General features: G+C 38.9%; 1 protein-coding gene across 5 annotated transcripts in view; it reads left to right on the plus strand.

Annotated features, from left to right (window-relative positions):
- The window catches only part of PAK1 (p21 (RAC1) activated kinase 1), a 153,110-nt gene that overhangs the window by 123,438 nt on the left and 11,938 nt on the right, over positions 1-17,734 (plus strand). For all 5 annotated transcript variants that reach the window (XM_045557287.1, XM_045557290.1, XM_045557289.1 and 2 more), the window contains 2 exons: positions 4,830-4,942; positions 16,405-16,522. In XM_045557287.1, the coding sequence (XP_045413243.1) occupies positions 4,830-4,942; positions 16,405-16,522 (231 nt within the window). The remainder of the gene's footprint in view (positions 1-4,829; positions 4,943-16,404; positions 16,523-17,734) is intronic.

The following is a 17,734-nucleotide window of genomic DNA, read 5'->3' on the forward strand; positions in this document are numbered from 1 at the left end:
GAAGACATGAAGAGAATGTAGAGTAACTGGGGTTTCTTTGCATTCTACTCCTTGGTTGTAGAACAGGAACATTGACAAGTGGGCTGTGGATGGCAGCTGCCTGGGAGAAGTTCTTAGTTCAAAGAATACTGGGATTCAGAGCTTGAGAGAGGCACCTCCTCTTCCAATGAAGACAAGAGTTGGGCTCCTCTGAGGGAGCCTGCTAGGAACCTGCTTCTGTATTTTTGGTGGTTGAAACCACCTGGTATACTGGAGAAGTCATAGGCAATAGGGGTAGCACATATCTCACTGGGCTCTTGTGAGTCTTTTACAAGTGTTAAAACCAAATATTGAGGCTCCACCTAGGGTAAGCCAACTTTTAAAAATCATCATTATGGTTACGGACGTATTAATTGTTCTTTAACATGAGAATCGAAAGACCTATATAAGTAGCTTACCTTTAGCTACTTATATGATCTTTGATAAATCATTTGACCTCTCTGAGCTGAGTTTTATTTACTTATAAAATGTGCATAATAATATATACCTCACACAAGTGTTGAAAGAAGTTGGTAGTGTATGTGAAAACACAACATAAATTTTGAGAAACTACATTTTTACTCATATATATTTTATTTATTCCACAGAGCACTTACTGAACATTTGCTTTATGCTACACCTTGTTTTAAGAGCTCTATGTGAAAGTTCTCAGGCATTAAAATCATATGTACAATGGAATATTATTCAGCCATAAAAATAATGAAATCCTCTCATTTGCAGCAACATAGATGGAACTGGAAGCCATTGTGTTAAGTGAAATAAGCCAAACAGAGAAAGACGAGTATTGCGTGTTCTCACTCATGTGGGAGCTAAAAAAAATGGATCTCATGAAGCTAGAAAGTACATTGGTGGTTACAAGAGGCTGAGAAGGGAAGCAGAAAAAAAAAAGAAATAAATATATATATTAGCACTGAACTGTACACTTAAAAATGGTAAAGATGGTAAATTATATGTGTATATTTTACCTCAATTTAAAAAAGTTTTTTAAATCATATGTAAATATAAGAGATCATAATTTCCATTGTTCACATATAAAAGTCTTGCATTGGTGACAGGAATCTGCCCTAAAGTAAAAATAATGGTGAGGGAGGAAAGATAGTATTATCATGGCAGCAATTTTGATGATGTGAATTTGATGCAGAAATAAACAGAGGTTATATCTACCAATGCTAAAAAGAACTGTATGAGGCAACTAGTATTATTTCCTTTTTATTGCTGAGGAATTTGAGGCGCAGGAAGTGTAAGTAACTTTTTTGCAGAGTTGTGCTATCAGCAATTAGCAGGGACTGGGCTAGAATCTTTTGACTCCTAATTCTATGTGTTCTGGGCTGCAAGAGCACAGAAGACGTGAGGTTAGTCACCAGAGCCCCTCTTGTCATGTTTCTGGCCTCTCAGGCCTTATAACCCTGATGGGAGGCAGGTGGGTGATGGGCAGCTCCTGGAAAGCCTGGAGGCTGCCTGTGTGAGAAGCTGGCCACAAGAAAGAGAAATTTTACTTCATTGTGTGCCTGCTTTGTGGTTACAAAACTGTGAATGGAAGTGAGTCAATGAGGGTGGCTAATGCAGTAGGGTCAGGAAGGCCTCATTTCCTGCCCAGGGAGTGTAAATCTTTAGTGGAGTTGGCAGGATGTTCTCAGTCTTTATGAGTGAGTGCTTATTGGTGGTTATCCAGCTGGGAAGTGCAGAGCTATTGTCTCACATGTAGGAAGATGAGTGTTAGTATTAGGAAGTCTTCCAGTTATAAATTCAACAGTCATTTTTCAAGGCCCACCCCCTCCTTTTTTGAGACAGAGTCTTGCTCTGTCACCCCAGCTAGAGTGCAGTGATGTCATCATAGCTCACTGCAACCTCAGACTCCTGGGCTAAAGTGATCCTCCTGCCTCAGCCTCCTGAGTAGCTGGGAATATAGGCACATACCACGATGCGTGGCTTATTTTTCTATTTTTAGTAGAGACTGGATCTTGCTCTAGCTCAGGCTGGTCACAAACTCCTGAGTTTGAGCGATCCTCCCACCTTGGCCTCCCAGAGCGCTAAGATTATAGGCATGAGCCACCGTGCTTGGCTTCAAGCCCATTTTTAATGTGTATAATAGAAAGAAAAGACTGAAAGAGCCTTTGGAATCATATGAACCTTTGGGCATTGTTTATGACTTTATAAGTCTTAGCCTCGATTTCCTTACCTGTAAATGTGTGTCATGATTTTTACTTTGCAGGGTTGTTGTTAGGTTTTACTGAGATAATATAAATAGAGCACCTAGCACAGAGCCTGGCACACAGTAGGCATTCAATAAACAGTAGTGGTGGGACTGTGGTTGGTTGTTGATGTTGTTGCTGCTGTTGTCATTCTTTCTTCTCTGTGCCAGGTATTTATCAAATGCGGTTATTACTATGATTACCATTTTTATTGTTGTCTTACAGTATTATTTAAATCCTTTACTCATGTATGAGTAACACATTGGCTATTGTCTCACTTTATACTCAGAGAAATCCTGAGGGGAGAGGAATCAGGGTTGAGATTATTATCTTCAATGTATTGACGAAGAGATCGAGGCTCAGAGAGTTTGTGATTGGTCAAGGTCAGTTTGTGACAGTCAAGCCCAGAGCTTAGCCTCAGAGTTCAAGTCCAGATCTTTCTCTGTATAGGAGTGCTGTTTCCTAGCCTGAATAGATGGAGTCTGATTGATTAGGTGGAGGGCAGTTAGCCTGGGCTACAGTTAGTAACAATTGAAAAGGAACTCCCAGTGTCCTGTCCCAGCCTCTGTGTTAGCCTCTACCTTCCTCTCCTCCCTTGCTGCTGCCAACAGAGACTACTGCTAGGTTCATAAGCACTGCCTATCCTTGGTAATGGCCTGAGGAATTCCAGAGGTGCCTTCTGGCTCTAATACTTAATGTGTTTTACAAGGGCTTACAGTACTTAATGTCTTAAGATCAACAGATTGCTTTTCAGACATTAGGAAAAGCTAATCCCCAGCTGTTATAGAAAGCTGCAGCCAGACCAGAAGCCTGATCTAATAGGAAACCCTGCGCCACAGCAATTTTTTCTCACTTGAGGTAGAGAATGGAGGTGGTTAGAATGTTTAAAATAACAATTTCTATCATTAATAATTAACTGGGTCTCTGCAGAAGACTGCTTATACTTGACTTGAAGAAATGATAGAGTTGGGGTTTGTCCCTAAAAATTTGAATCATTAATTCTTTATACTTCTTGCTACTTTTGAGAAGATAATTTAGTTCTATTAGATGTTCATGTTCTTGTCCAATAAGCAGGAAAAAGGGAAAATATCTCCAGGAAATGAACACTTAGCAAATAATTTAAAGTATACTCCTATAAGATACAGGGGCTTATTGCTGATTTTTTGTGGTTTAAAAACAAAGTACTTATCAATCCACTGACTTTTCTCTTTCCTTCTTTCTTTCTGCAAACATTTTTTTGAGCCCCAGCTGTGTGTGTGAAGTCTTGTGCTTGGCACTGGGGATTCTGGACTTTTCACTGACCACTCAAACTTCTAAATACACATATACACATGCACACAAACACAAACACACCCCTAAGTAATCATCATACAAGGTAGCATTTTATAAGTTCTATAACAGAGGTGCAAATATGATCTTACAGGACTTTAAAGAAGGGAAAAGACATATTTGGTTTGGAGAAAGAAATTTCCTTTGGCTTGCTATAACGCGTAAGTAGCTTTTGAATGTGTGGAAATGATGCAGGGTGTTCCAGTTGGAGAAAAGATCCTGAATAAAGGCAGGTTGACTAGATACCAGGAGAACATGGAGTGTATGAAGGAATATAGTGGGAAGTAATGTAGGGGTCAGATCATGAGAACTTTGAATGTTGCACTGAGGAAGATTTTTAGACAACCAAGAGCCATTTAAGTTTTTGAGCAAGGCAGAGAGCTATCAAATGTGTACTGTGGGGACAATCTGGCTACATGTGCAGGCTAAATTGATATCACTTTTGAGGGTTCTAATCGTGACTTTGCTACTGACTAGCTGTATATGCAAGTCACATACCCTCTCTGAATCACCGTTTCCTCATCTGTTGAAAGGTAATACTTAACACACAAGGTGCCTCTGACGATTACATGAAATAACAAATTTGAGAACACCTTATAAAGTACCTGACATACAGAAGAAATAGATACAAAGTGCCTTGGAAACTAAAGCATACCTTATATTTGTATTATGTGGAAATTTATTTTTATAGACAAAGAGCCCATGAAAGATCCTTTTCACACTCAAACATTAGGGATCTAAACCCCTTTTTCTCTTCTTTTTTAACCTTGTCAGCTCTGATTTATCTTTCCACACCAAGTTCAGTAAGTCACTTCCTCCTTTATGAAGCCTCCATACATTGCCAGATTGAAAGAGTTCTTGCCCTATTTTGTGTTTCTATAGCACTTTGTGTGAACTTCTGTTATAACATCTCTTTTATATTATGATTTTTTTTAAAGTATTTTTCTCCATCAAAGTTTGATCCTTAAACTTTGGTGTATATCACAATGACCTGGAGGGCTTATTAAAACACAGAGTTTCTGATTCAGTAGGTTTGGGGTGAGGCCCCAAAATTTTTATTTCCAACAAGTTCCCAGATGATGATGATGCTGGCTCAGGGACCTCATTTTGAGAACCGCTGGTCTACATTGATAAATTCTGAGTTACTCAAGGGTTAAGAACTGTATCTTATTCATCTTTGTTTCCTTAGTACTTGAGGTCTGCTACTGAGTAAGTACTCCATAAATGTTGAATAACTCTGGTTGCATATTGACTGTACTCTGATTTCAGGTGGCCATTAAGCAGATGAATCTTCAGCAGCAGCCGAAGAAAGAGTTGATTATTAATGAGATCCTGGTCATGAGGGAAAACAAGAACCCAAATATTGTGAACTACTTGGACAGGTATGGAGTGGTGGGTCCCATCAGAGGGAGAGGGACTCAGGACTGATTGGTGGTGAAGCTGTTAGAGGACAGGACAATACCAGCACCCAGAACGGCTTTCATCTAAGAGTCTTCTGTAATTCTGAGCTCTCTGAGTTTGACTGTGTGTAATGCTGGACACCTCCGATTGCTGAAAAATCCTTCTGCGGTAGGCTGAACCCTCCCACTCTATTATATCTTGTAACAGTTGATCCTAGTACTGTTTGTTTTGCCCCAGGGAAGCACATCAGCCAGTCTGCCTGAGTAAACATCTAAGTCCTTACCTCATTTTACATCCCAAATCTTTCCATATTCTGCTTATCCTGAATAATTCCTGGTTTGTCTATATTGTCTTAAAATGTGATGCTCAGTACTAAATGTTTCATTTGAGATCTGATACTGTGGAAAGAGTGGGACTCTTCCTTTTTCTAAACTTAATGATTTCATTATTGTTTTTGAAGATGTCTGTGCCGTTGTTGACTCCTAGGAAGTTTGTGGTCAACTAAAATCTCTGATCTTTTTTTACATAAGCTTGCATTAAACTGGAAGTGTAGAATTTTTAGCTATCTTCATTAAATCCCATTTTTATTATTTCAGGCTATCATTTTAGTTCATCAAAATTCTGTTCGTCAATATGGTAATAGTGATTGTAATAAACATTTGTGTTGTGCTTTTTGTTGTACCAAGCACTTTCATGAACAGTATCACATTTTGACATAGGGTTTCTTATCCATATTTTACAGGTGAAGAAACTAAAGTTTATAAAAGTTACTAGCTTGTCCAAGACTGATAAGCCAGTAAGTAGCAAACTAGGGTTTTGAATTTGAATATTCCTAGCACCAATATTCATGCTCTTTCTATCATATCATGGTCTTTTGTCCCATACCTGAAAAAAAAAAAATTAGGCTTCTCACCCAGAGTTTAGAGACATCATAGGTGTAGGTGAGATAGACTGTCCTTGACTCTAATTTCTTTACTTACTTATATTGCATTACCAGCTACCTCTGACTGTTGTTGGCAGATTTCATAAGTGTGCTTTCTTGTTCTCCATCTAAAATGCTCGTGAGCTTCAGTTTCTTTGAAAAGGAAAGGAGTTGGTTTTTGACCTCCCCAATACTTATGTTGATAGCTGTAAAGTAATAAAGACTTCTCCTTCTTGTATCTCCTTGATGTGGATTCTGACTGGCTCTGAAGAATCCTTTGAAAGTTATTAATCACTTCCCCATCTCTTTTAAGAACTTGTACAGAGAATATATGTTGAACAAACTACTGAAGGCCATAGGGATAGTAGATTTTAGCTCAAGATAAGGAAAAATGAAAGCTGTCAATGAAGGTATGGCCTGTCTCTTAAAATAGTGAGTTCCCCATCAGTGGAGGCATCTAAACAGTAAAATGCAGGACCATGTTATTGAACGAATTTGATCTGGGAATGGGATTAGAAGACTTACAGATTTATTTATTTATTTATTTTTTGAGATCACTGCACATTTATTGGAAAAAAATAAATATGAGGTATTTATAAGATCCTAACAATAATTTAGACATGCTACCGAGTTCTTAAAATCTAGGTAAACTTGTAAGGCAGTAAGTAACAAGTCAGTTGAAGGTTTCCTTATAAATATATTTATCAGGGAATAGATAATATTGTGAAAGAAAGTTACAAACCAATTAGTAAAAATCTAGCCACTCAATTTGCAGGAAAAGATACAATTCTTTTGATATATATAGAATTACATACAAGTGTTAAAGGATAAGATGTAAGGGGAAAACAATACCATCTATAGTCTGTTCTTAACCTGGCGTTTGCAGAGTACTCTTACTACAGGTTTATTGAGAAGTGATGTCAGATTACATTGAACTTTTACTGATACAGTGCTTTCATCACTTGATATATTAATAATAAGAAACTTCCTTGAACTACTGCAGCTCTCTAGAAACAATGTCCATGCACAAGGCTACAAAAATCCTAGATTTATTCATTGATCATACCTTTCCTGGTATTTCCAGAGGCATATGCTCCACAGAAGTATATACTCTACTCAGAAATAAATAAGGCTCAGTCTTTGCCTTCAAATAGCTCCTGGTCTGATATAGAAAAAAATATATACGTCTGTGAGAACACAGAAGCTGGGTGTTACCAATGAGGGTCTGTGGTTTTTATAAGATGTTCCAGAGGAGAACTCCATCCATCTTTGTTTTTCTCCAAATATGTGATACTCTGAGGCTTTACCTTTGAGATGGGATTTTTGAGGTGTGTTGGTACAGCATGTAGCCGCAAAGTATTTGAGGCAACCTGAATCTGGTTTGCATTGTCTTAGCTTTGACAATGATGTGTCAGGCCCATGAAAAGGAGATCTGCTTTGTCATATTCCAGAAATAGTCACTTGGACCCTCACATTTCTTTCCCCAATAAGTTCAAGTTGACAGTTGTCTTGATGTTTGGATAAGAGGCCATAAGTGTGCATTCTTTGTCAGAGAGGGAATAGGCTTATTCCAGTGGAAGACTTTTAACCTAATCCTGCATTCTCTTTTGGTCCATGTCTTAATCTGTTCAGGCTACTATAAAAAATTTCAGAGGCTGAGTAGCTTATAAAAAAACAAATTTATTTCTCACAGTTCTGGAAGCTGGGAAGTATAAGATCAAGGTGCCAGCAGATTCGGTGTCAGTGAGGGCCTGCTTTCTGGTTCTTAGATAGTGCTTTCTTGCTGTGTCCTCACATGGTAGAAGGGGCAAGGCAGCTCTCTGTTGCCTCTTTTATAAGGGCACAAATCCCATTCATGAGGGCAGAACCTTCATGATATAATCACTTCCCAAAGACCCCGTCTCCTTATACCATGACATTAGTGATTAGATTTTCAACATATGCATTTGGGGGACACAAACTTTCAGTCCATAGCAGTTCAAGTATCCATACATAGTCTTCTCTCTCAAAAGAGATTGTTGAAGAAAGACTAAGTCTGTCATGTTTATTCTTCATGGACATTAAAAAATTATAAGACAGAATGCAGAGTTTTATGGATAGAGCACTAGATTAGTAGTCATGAAAATAGGTGTCAAATATTAGCCTTTGCTTGAGACCATTTGTTAAAGTCTTTCAACAGTGTCTATGTCTGCCCAGCAGTAGTTCCAATATTAAGATGAAGATAAGATGACATACAACACAACTTAAGCCAACCCAAGAAATGTTTTTTTCCAAACTAGCTTCTTTTCTGAAGGCTAGCAATAGAGTCTGTAGGGCTCTGGTTAGCCTCATTTTTATTTGTCCTGTGCTATAGGTAAGGAAACATTGACCAGACAAACATTGGCTAAGTGACCTTTTTGTATATCATCAACAGGCTTGAGTGATCTAACCCCTAAGTGAAATTATCAGTTCTAACTTGTGTCCTCCCATAATCTTACCAGGGATACATTACTAAATGATAGCCTTGGCTTAACAGAAGAGGCTTTGGCTCTGCAACCCTTACTAAATTCATTCCATTCCTAGAATTACAGACACTCAAAGTGGGGATCATTGTCAGCATAATGCCTGTGCATACAGCACTTTACAGCATTTAAAGGATTTTTACAATTATTATTTCATTTAATATTTATAATTATCCTTTAATTTACCCATTGATTTATTCAGTAAATATTAGCATCTGTTGTGCTGGACTCTGGGGATAAAGTCTTTTTTTAAAATAATTTTTATTTCAAAATATTAGAGGGTACAAGTGTTCTTGTTACATGGAGGAATTGCCTAATGCTGAAGTCAGGGCTTTTAAGTGTGCCTGTCAATGGAATAGTGTACATTGTACCTGATAACTAAGTTTTTATTCCTCATTCCCCACTCACCCTCCCCCTTCTTAGTTTCCAATGTCCTTTACACCCCTTTATGACCATTTGTACCCATCAGTTAGCTCCCAATTATTAGTGAGAGCATATGGTGTTTGTTTTTCCATTCCTGAGATACTTCACTTAGTATAAGTCTCCAGTTCCATCCAAGTTGCTGCAAATGACATTATTTCATTCCATTTTATGGCTGAGTAGTACTCCATGGTATATATATACCATATTTTCTTTATCCATTAATCAATTGATGGACACTTAGGTTGATTCCACATGTTTGCAATTGTGATTTGTGCTGCAATAAACATTTGGTTACAGGTGTCTTTTAGATATATTGACTTCTTTTCCTTTGGGTAGATACCCAGTAGGGGGATTGCTGAATTGAATGGTAGGTCTACTTTTAGTTCTTTGAGGAGTCTCCATAACATTTTCCATAGAGGCTGTACTAATTTAGATTCTCACCAACAATATATAAGTGTTCCTTTCTCACTGCATCCTTGCCAACATTTATTGTTTTTTGATTTTTTAATAATGGCTATTCTGAATAAGTGTAAGGTGGCATCTCATTGTGGTTTTAATTTGCATTTCCCTGATGATTAGTGATGCTGAGAATTTTTTCATATGTCTGTTGGCTATTTATATATCTGCTTTTGAAAAAACTCTGTTCAAGAGAGTTTTCCTCACTTTTTAATGGGGTTATTTGTTTTTTTCTTGCTGATTTGCTTGAGATCTTTGTAGATTCTGGATATTAGTCCTTTGTCAGATGTATATTTTGTCACTGTTTTCTCCCATTCTGTATGTAGATTATCTTTTTACTGTGTTGATTATTTCCTTTGCTGTGTAGAAACTTTTCAATTTAATTAAGTCCCGTTTATTTTTATTGCTGCTGTATTTGCCTTTGGAGTCTTAGTCATAAATTCTTTTCTTAGGCTGATGTGTAGAAGAGTTTTTGCTATGGTTTCTTCCAGAATTTTTATGGTTTCAGGTTTTACATTTAGGTCTTTAATCCATCTTGAGTTGATTTTTGCATATGGCAAGAGATGGAGACCCTATTTCATTCTTCTTCATGTGGCTATCCAATTTTCTCATTTTTTGAATAAGGTATCCTTTTCCCAGTGTATGTTTTTGTCTGCTTTATCAAAAATCAGTTGGTCATAGCTATATGGTTTTACTTCTGGGTTCTCTATTCTGTTCTGTTATTATTGCTTCAATGTATCTACTTTATAGAGGTACCATACTGTTTTGGTTACTATATATAGCCTTGTAATATAATTTGAAGTCAGGTAATGTGATGTCTCCAGATTTGTTTTTTCTTAAGATTGCTTTGGCTATTCAGGTTCTTCTTTTGTTCCAAATGAAGCTTAGGATTATTTTTTCTAGATCTCTGAAATATGATGCTGGTATTTTGATGGGGATTGTATTGGATCTGTAAATCACTTTGGGCAGTACAGACATTTTAATGATGTTGATTCTTCCAATCCATGAGCATGGGATGTTTTTCCATTTGTTGGTGTTATCTATGATATTTTTCATCAGTGTTTCTTAGTTCTTCTTGTAGGATCTTTCACCTCTTTGGTTAAGTATATTCCTAGGTATTTTATTTTCTTTGTAGCTATTGTAAATTGTATTGTGTTCTTGATTTGACTCTCACCTTGATTATTATTAGTAGATAGAAGTGCTACTGATTTGTGTACATTGATTTTGTAGCCTGAAACTTTCCTGAATTTATTTATCAATTCTAGGAGTCTTTTGGTGGAGTTTGTAGGGTTTTCTAGATACAAGATTGTATCATCAGCAAACAGGGATGGTTTGACCTCCTCTTTCCTGATTTGGATGCCTTTTATTTCCTTCTCTTGCCTGATTGCTCTGGCTAGGACTTCCAGTATTATGTTGAATGGAAGTAGTGACAATGGGCACTCTTGTCTTGTTTCAGTTCTTAGGGGTACTGCTTTCAACTTTTCCCTATTCAGTATGATGTTGGCTGTGGGTTTGTCATATATAGTTTTTATTATTTTGAGGCATGTTCCTTCTATGCCTAGTTTGTTGAGGGTTTTTATCATGAAGCAATGCTAGATTTTTATCAGATGTCTTTTCTGCATTTATTAAGATGATCATATAGACTTTGCTTTTGCTTCTGTTTATGTGGTGAATCATATTTATTGATTTACATATGTTGAACCATCCTTGCATCCGTGGGGTGAAACCCACTTGATCATGGTGGATTATCTTTTTGATGTGCTGTAGAATTCAGTTTGCTAGTATTTTGTTGAGGATTTTTGCATCTATGTTCATAAGGAGTATTGGTTTTCCTTTTTTGTTGTGTCCTTTCCTGGCTTTGGTTTCAAGGTGATACTGGCTTCATAGAATGTGTTAGGGAGGGTTCCCTCCTTCTGAGTGTTATGGAACAGTTTCAGAAGAATGGGTGCCAGTTCTTTGTAGGTCTGGTAGAATTCAGCTATGAGTCCATCTGAGCCAGGGCTTTTTTGTGGGGAGAGATTTTTTTATTACTGTTTCAATCTTGCTACTTGCTAGTCATCTATTCAAGATTTCTATTTCTTCCCGATTCAGGCTTGGGAGGTTGTGGGAGTTTCCAAGAATTCATCCATTTCCTTTAAGTTTTCTAGTTTATGTGAATAGAGGTTTTCATGGTAGGTTCAGATGATATTTTGTATTTCTGTGGTATCAGTTGTAAAATCTTTTTCATTTCTCATTGAGCTTATTTTGAGTCCTTTCTCTTCTATTTCTGGTTAATCTAGCTAATAGTCTATTGATTTTGTTTATTTCAAAGAACCAACTTTTTGTTTCATTGATCCTTTGTATTGTTTTTTGGTTTCCATATCATTTAGTTCTGCTCTGAGCTTTCTTATTTCTTTTCTTCTGCTAGCTTTGGGTTTGGTTTATTCCTCTTTTTTTAGTTGCTTGAGATATGACATTAGGTTGTTTGTTTGCCATCTTTCTGTCTTTTTGATATAAGCATTTAAGGCTATGACTTTTCCCCTTAGTACTGCTTCAACTGTATCCCATAGATTTTTGGGAAGCTTGGGTCACCTTTGTCATTCAGTCTGAAAAAATTTTTTTATTTCTGTCTTGATTTTGTCAATAACTCAAGGATCATTCAGCAACAGGTTATTTAATTTCTACGTATTTGTGTAGTTTTGAGAGTTGGTTTCTAGTTTTACTCCACTGCGTTCTGAGAAGAAACCTGGTATGATTTCAATTTTTCTTAATTTGCTGACACTTGTTGTGTTGCCTAACATGACCTATCTTGGAAAATGTCCCATATGCTGATCAGAAGAATATATATTCTGCAGTTTTGGGGTAGAATGTTCTGTAAATATCTGTTAGATCCATTTATCATGCAGTCTCATTTAAGTCCAGTGTTTCTTTGTTCTTCTGCCTTGATGATCTGTCTAGTTCTGTCAGTGAAGTGTTCAAGTCCCTGGCTATTATGATCTTGCTGTTTCTTTCTTTCCTTAGATCTAGTAGAATTTGCTTTATGAATCTGGGAGCTCCTGTGTTAGGTGCATTTATATTTAGGATTGTTATATCTTCTCATTGAATTGATCCTTTTATCATTATATAATGACCATTTTGTCTTTTTTTTTTTTTTTTACCATTGTTGATTTAAAGTCTATTTTATCTGATATGAGTATAGCTGCTCCTGCTCACTTTTGGTTTCCATTTGCATGGAATATTTTTTTCCACCCCTTTACCTTGAGTCTGTGAGAATCTTTGCAAGTTAAATGAGTTTCTTGGGGACAGCATATATTTGGGTTGTGTCTTTTAATCCATTCAGCCAATCTACATCTTTTAATTGGGGGGGCATTAAGACTTCTCGTTCAGTGTTAATATTGATATGTGAGATACTGTTCTGATCATCATTTTGATTGTTACCTAGTTGCTTTGTTCTCTCCCTTGTTTACTGTTTTATAAGAGCTGTGAATTTTAACTTTTGGGTATTTTTACACTGGAAGGTATCAATTGTTTTGTTCCATGTATAGAACACTTTTAAGCTGTTCTTGTTGGGTTGGTCTAGTGGTCACAAATTCCCTTAGTGTTTGCTTATCTGGGAAAGACTTATTTCTACTTCATTCATGAAACTTAGTTTTGCAGTATACCTTGGCTGGCTGTTATTCTGTTTAAGGACTCTAAAGATAGGACTCTATTCCTTTCTGGTTTGTAAGGTTTCTGTTGAGAAGTCTGGTATTAGTCTGATGGGTTTTCCTTTGTAAGTTACATGATGTTTTCTCCTCATGGCTCATAGGAGTTCCTTTTTCATGTTAACTTTGACCAGTCTGATGACTATATGCCTTTGCGATGACCTTTTTGCAAAGAATCTCCCAGGTGTTGAGCTTCTTATATCTGGATGTCTCAATCTCTAGCAAGAGTAGGGAAAATTTCCTCAATTTTTCCCTCAAATAGGTTTTCCAGGCCTTTTGCTTTTTCTTCTTCACCCTCAGGGATGCTATGATTCTTATATTTGGCTGTTTTACATAATTCCATATTTGTCGTAGAATTTGTTCATTCCTCTTGATTCTTTGTTCATTATTTTTGACTGACTGGGTTAATTTGAAAGAATTGTCTTCGAGCTCTGAAATTCTTTCTTCTGCTTACTCTAGTCTATTCTTAAAACTTTCCACTGTGCTTTGTTTCCCTAAATGAATTTTTCATTTGCAGAAGTTCTATTTGGTTTTTTATTTTAATATATCTATCTCTTTAGTAAATTTTTAATTCATTTCCTGAATTATTTTTCTGGTTTCTTTGAGTTAGTTTTCCATTTTCTCTTATTGAACTTCCTTACAATCTATATTTGGAATTCTTTATCTGTTATTTCAGTATTTTCATTTTGGTTGGGATCCATTGCTAGAGAGCTGGTGTACTCCTTTAAGGGGGTCCTTTCAGTCTGATTTTTCATATTTCTGGAGTTCTTTGCTGCTGATTCCTTCTCATCTGGAGCAGCTATTGCTTCTTGTTTTGGGATTTCTTGTTTAGATGGGACTTATTTTTCTCCCCTCACTCTTAAGGGTGTGCCCACAGCATATGTTGGGTAAGGATCTTTGGCTTTGCTTGTGGGTACTTTGATAGAGGTCTAGGTTCTAGATGGATACCTTTTTTATAGATATCCTTAATGTGACGGTTTTCTCAATTGCTAGTTATTTGTAGACTGCAGTTATGGTATACTATGTGCATGGGCAGATTCCTGTGTCTTGTCGACAAGGGGAGATGGAGGTCTTTCAGATCGCTTTTCTTTCCCCAGCTCTGTGGTTTTCTTAACAGCATGAATTATATTAGGACACCCAGTTTAATCTATTAAGTCAGCAGGTGTCACTTGTGGGTAAGAGCCAGCCATACCCTGTATGATTGAATCAGTAAATGCTCTAATGGGCTGTATAAGTTGTCCTCTCTGCCAGTAGGTGGCACTTGCAGGACAGAGCCAGCTGCAGTAGTGGTTTCTGGGACCTGTGACTGGCTCTTGTTGATCAGGAGAAGCACTCGGATGTCCCAGGCAGTGGGTGGTGCCCTAGAGCCTAGGTCACTCCTTCCTGTGCTCTATCACAGCCAAGGCAGGTGGAGGAGTGAGGCTGGGCAGGGCTGGGTTGGGTGAGCCTGCTTCACAAAAACAGGCATAAGCTCCCAAGCTGCTGGGGAAAGCCATCAGGGAGGGGCTCAAGCGGCCCCACCAAGCCATAAAGTCTGCTCATGGGGGAGGGGCAGTCTGGGTTTCACAATCTGGCAGATGGAAATGAATTTCACTCTCCTCCATCTTCCCTTGTCCCACAGAGCTCTTTCCAGTGCCTGGCTGCAAACAGCAGCCCAAACTAGCCGAGCTCACCAGCAATTGCACCACAAGGTGGGAGCTTCCCTGCCCAGGATCCCACCCTGGACCGAAAATGCAGCTTTCTTTTGTGGGGAGGGGTGCTCCACAGGTGTGCTATGGCTCTGACCCACACCGCACTCTCCTTTAGTTCTGCCCAAGTGGGCTCCCTCACCTACCAAGATTAGTTCACAAATCTCCCTTCCATGCCTCCGAGCAACATGATGGAGTCCAGGGGTTAAGGGATCTGGGGTTATTGGCCTGTGGGCCCATCCTCTGATCCCCTAAGTTCAGTCTGTGTCTGTGCCAGGGAGAAGTGTACTGGTCCCAAGTTGCACATGGAGTGGTAGAGCAGGCTTAATCTCCCTCTGCTTCAGGGTATGCCCTGCTCTGGTGGAGCAGCCAGGTGGGCAGCACTGGGGAGGGCCAGCAGGCAGGGAGCTCACACCAAGCACCCCTTGGTCTGCTGCAGGTCTTTAAGAGGAAAGACATGAGCCCTACTCTTTTGGAAGCTTCTGTGTCCAACAGAAGGGAAACAGTGGCTCCTGAGAGCTCCAGCTGTGTCGTCCTTAGGGGCACCCATGCTGACTGATGTGGGGACTGCTAGGCCTGCATAGGCAGCTGTGGGTGGGGGAGGGGAGGAGGAGGAGAAGAGTTGTAATGGAGGAGATCTGGCACTCTGGTCTCTGTTGTCTGGAGGGGCTCCCTGGCTTGCAGCACTCTCCTCTCTTCTGAAGGCAGCCTGCCCTGAAAGTCTAAGCTCTGGGATCACACAGTTCCCCTGGAACCCACCAGCCCCCTATGCCTACTGCAGTCTGGGCAGGATTTGGGAAATGTTTATGTGGGGACCAGTGACAAGACAACTGAAGGGCTGAGGCTCCCTGGGGAGGACAAAGGCACACAATGGGTAGAAAAGCAGTATGGTGCCCACTGCTTCAGCTAGGGTCTGTGGTGAGGGGGAGCAAGCCTGGGGGGATGGTAGCCCAGTGCTGTGTTCTCAAGAAGCTCCCAGTTCACTGGTGGCAGCAGCTTTCGGGCTCATGAGGGTAGAGAAGCTCTTCAACAGTTCGGGAGCCTGCAGTCTGCCAGAGGTGTGAGGGGAGGAAAAACAAACACTCCTACTTACCCTTTTGCACGGGGCTCCAAATTCCTTGGGGGTTGATTCTGCTGAAATGCTCCGTCTTGTTCTGCCCAGCAACTTCTTCCTGTGGAATCCCAGGTGGATTCTGGCACTTTTCCCTCAGAATTACACCTAGGCTATGTTTTTTTTTCATCTAAAACTTTTCCTTCTTTCTGAGACAATCTGATGACCTCCCCTCACCTAGAGTCTTGAATAAGGCCCATGGATCTCAGATCTAGTGGCTCTCCCAAGGAGGTTTAGTGAATTTCTCTAACGCTGGCAACATGAACTCCAAATCCCATCTTTGTCAAATATGTGGGTGCTCCCTGCTTGGTTGCTTCTAGAGGTGTGGGAATCATGCCAGTCTTTCTGATCTTAGGAGTCTTCATTTGTGTTGTGATGAAATATAATTTTATTGCACTTTCAACCTAAACATCTTAGTTCTGCCCTTTGGAGTTTCATAGAACATATGCTTTGTTTTCTCCAGGAGCATCCATTCGAGATTCAGAGTTAGTGATTCTGGCCCCCAGATTCTGCTTTTCCCTAAAGTAAAGAACCTTAGAGTCTTCCAGAGCTGCTGAGATACAGTTTCACTCTGTGTACATGCTTAGCCTTTGAAACCCAGTGCTGTGGCTCTGTGTACTCTAATTGTTCCTTCTCGCCCTTTGTCTGTACTCCTGCAGTTACCTTGTGGGAGATGAGCTGTGGGTTGTTATGGAATACTTGGCTGGAGGCTCCTTGACAGACGTGGTGACAGAAACCTGCATGGATGAAGGCCAGATTGCAGCTGTGTGCCGTGAGGTAAGAGCAAGGGCCAAGCAGCCTTGAGCAGGAAGCAGCCTCCATGTCCCTATATCCTGAAGTTCCACACCCAGGGAGAGCGCAGCCTGAGCTCTGTGGAAGTGGGAGAAATTAGTACTGATAATCACATCATTCCCATATTATACCTGTGTTTTATAATTTCTATCACCATGATTTGTTCTTTAAAATTAGAAAGTACTAGAAATTATATATTTAAAAAGTCACTCATAATTTCAGTTTTTAAAGATAACTGCTTATGAGCACATTATGATATTTTCCTTTATCTCTTTTATATGAGCATATATTTTAGTCACATTTTCATTCTGCTTTCCTGCTTTATTTATATGCTGTGAAGGAAATAAAGCATGGTAAGAAGGTAGTGACAGGAAGATAGGAAAGTCAGGGAAGATTTTGCCATAGATTTGAGTAAACTGCTGAATGGTATTTAAAAAAAAAAAAGCAAGCCAGTAAAAATCTAGGGTACATTACTTTAGGCAAAAAAGAATTATCAAACAAAGCTCAAATAGATATTCTCCTTTTTTCTCATTGCTGCTAAATGTCACTCTAGAACCTATAATATGCTGATGTAAGAGAAAAGAAAAGCCCTCCAGAAGGCCTGGAATAGCCACATTTTCACATTTCCATTAGAGCAAGAAGATGAAGGGAATATTCAGAGATGTTGAGAATATTGGGTGTTTTGTTGAAGAGTGACTGGAACTTTCTGATGGCCCAATAATAGAAAAGTTAGGAAATTAGGGAAAGAGTAGAAGATTAGATGAGGTTCAGAATTTTGTGAGGTGAGTAATAACACTGTGGCTGGGATTTGATAGTGAAGATCTGGACACACACTGATGAAATTGTGTAGTTGTATATTTAATCAATGTTAAGAAAAACAAGATAATGTGAAATGAATATTGCCCTAGAAAATAAGTTCACAACTTTGAGATCTGGAATGCACATAAGTAGGTTAATGGAATTAATACCTGGCTGGGATTTTTAAGAGTTCTGACTTTTTTTCTTTTCTCTACTACTAATGCAGTGTTTCTCAACCTTTTTTTCATTATCTCCCCTCTAAGGAGCCTTTCTAGACATCTTTTCCTAGTCATACTCCCCCCATAGAATTTTAATACCACAGATATATTGCACATCTGTTTATCTACTGTGGTCCTTTGGAGGGCCACAGACCATTATAATACCTAAGATTTTTTTCAT

Source organism: Lemur catta, chromosome 7 (assembly GCF_020740605.2).
Source record: "Lemur catta isolate mLemCat1 chromosome 7, mLemCat1.pri, whole genome shotgun sequence".
Lineage (NCBI taxonomy): Eukaryota > Metazoa > Chordata > Mammalia > Primates > Lemuridae > Lemur > Lemur catta.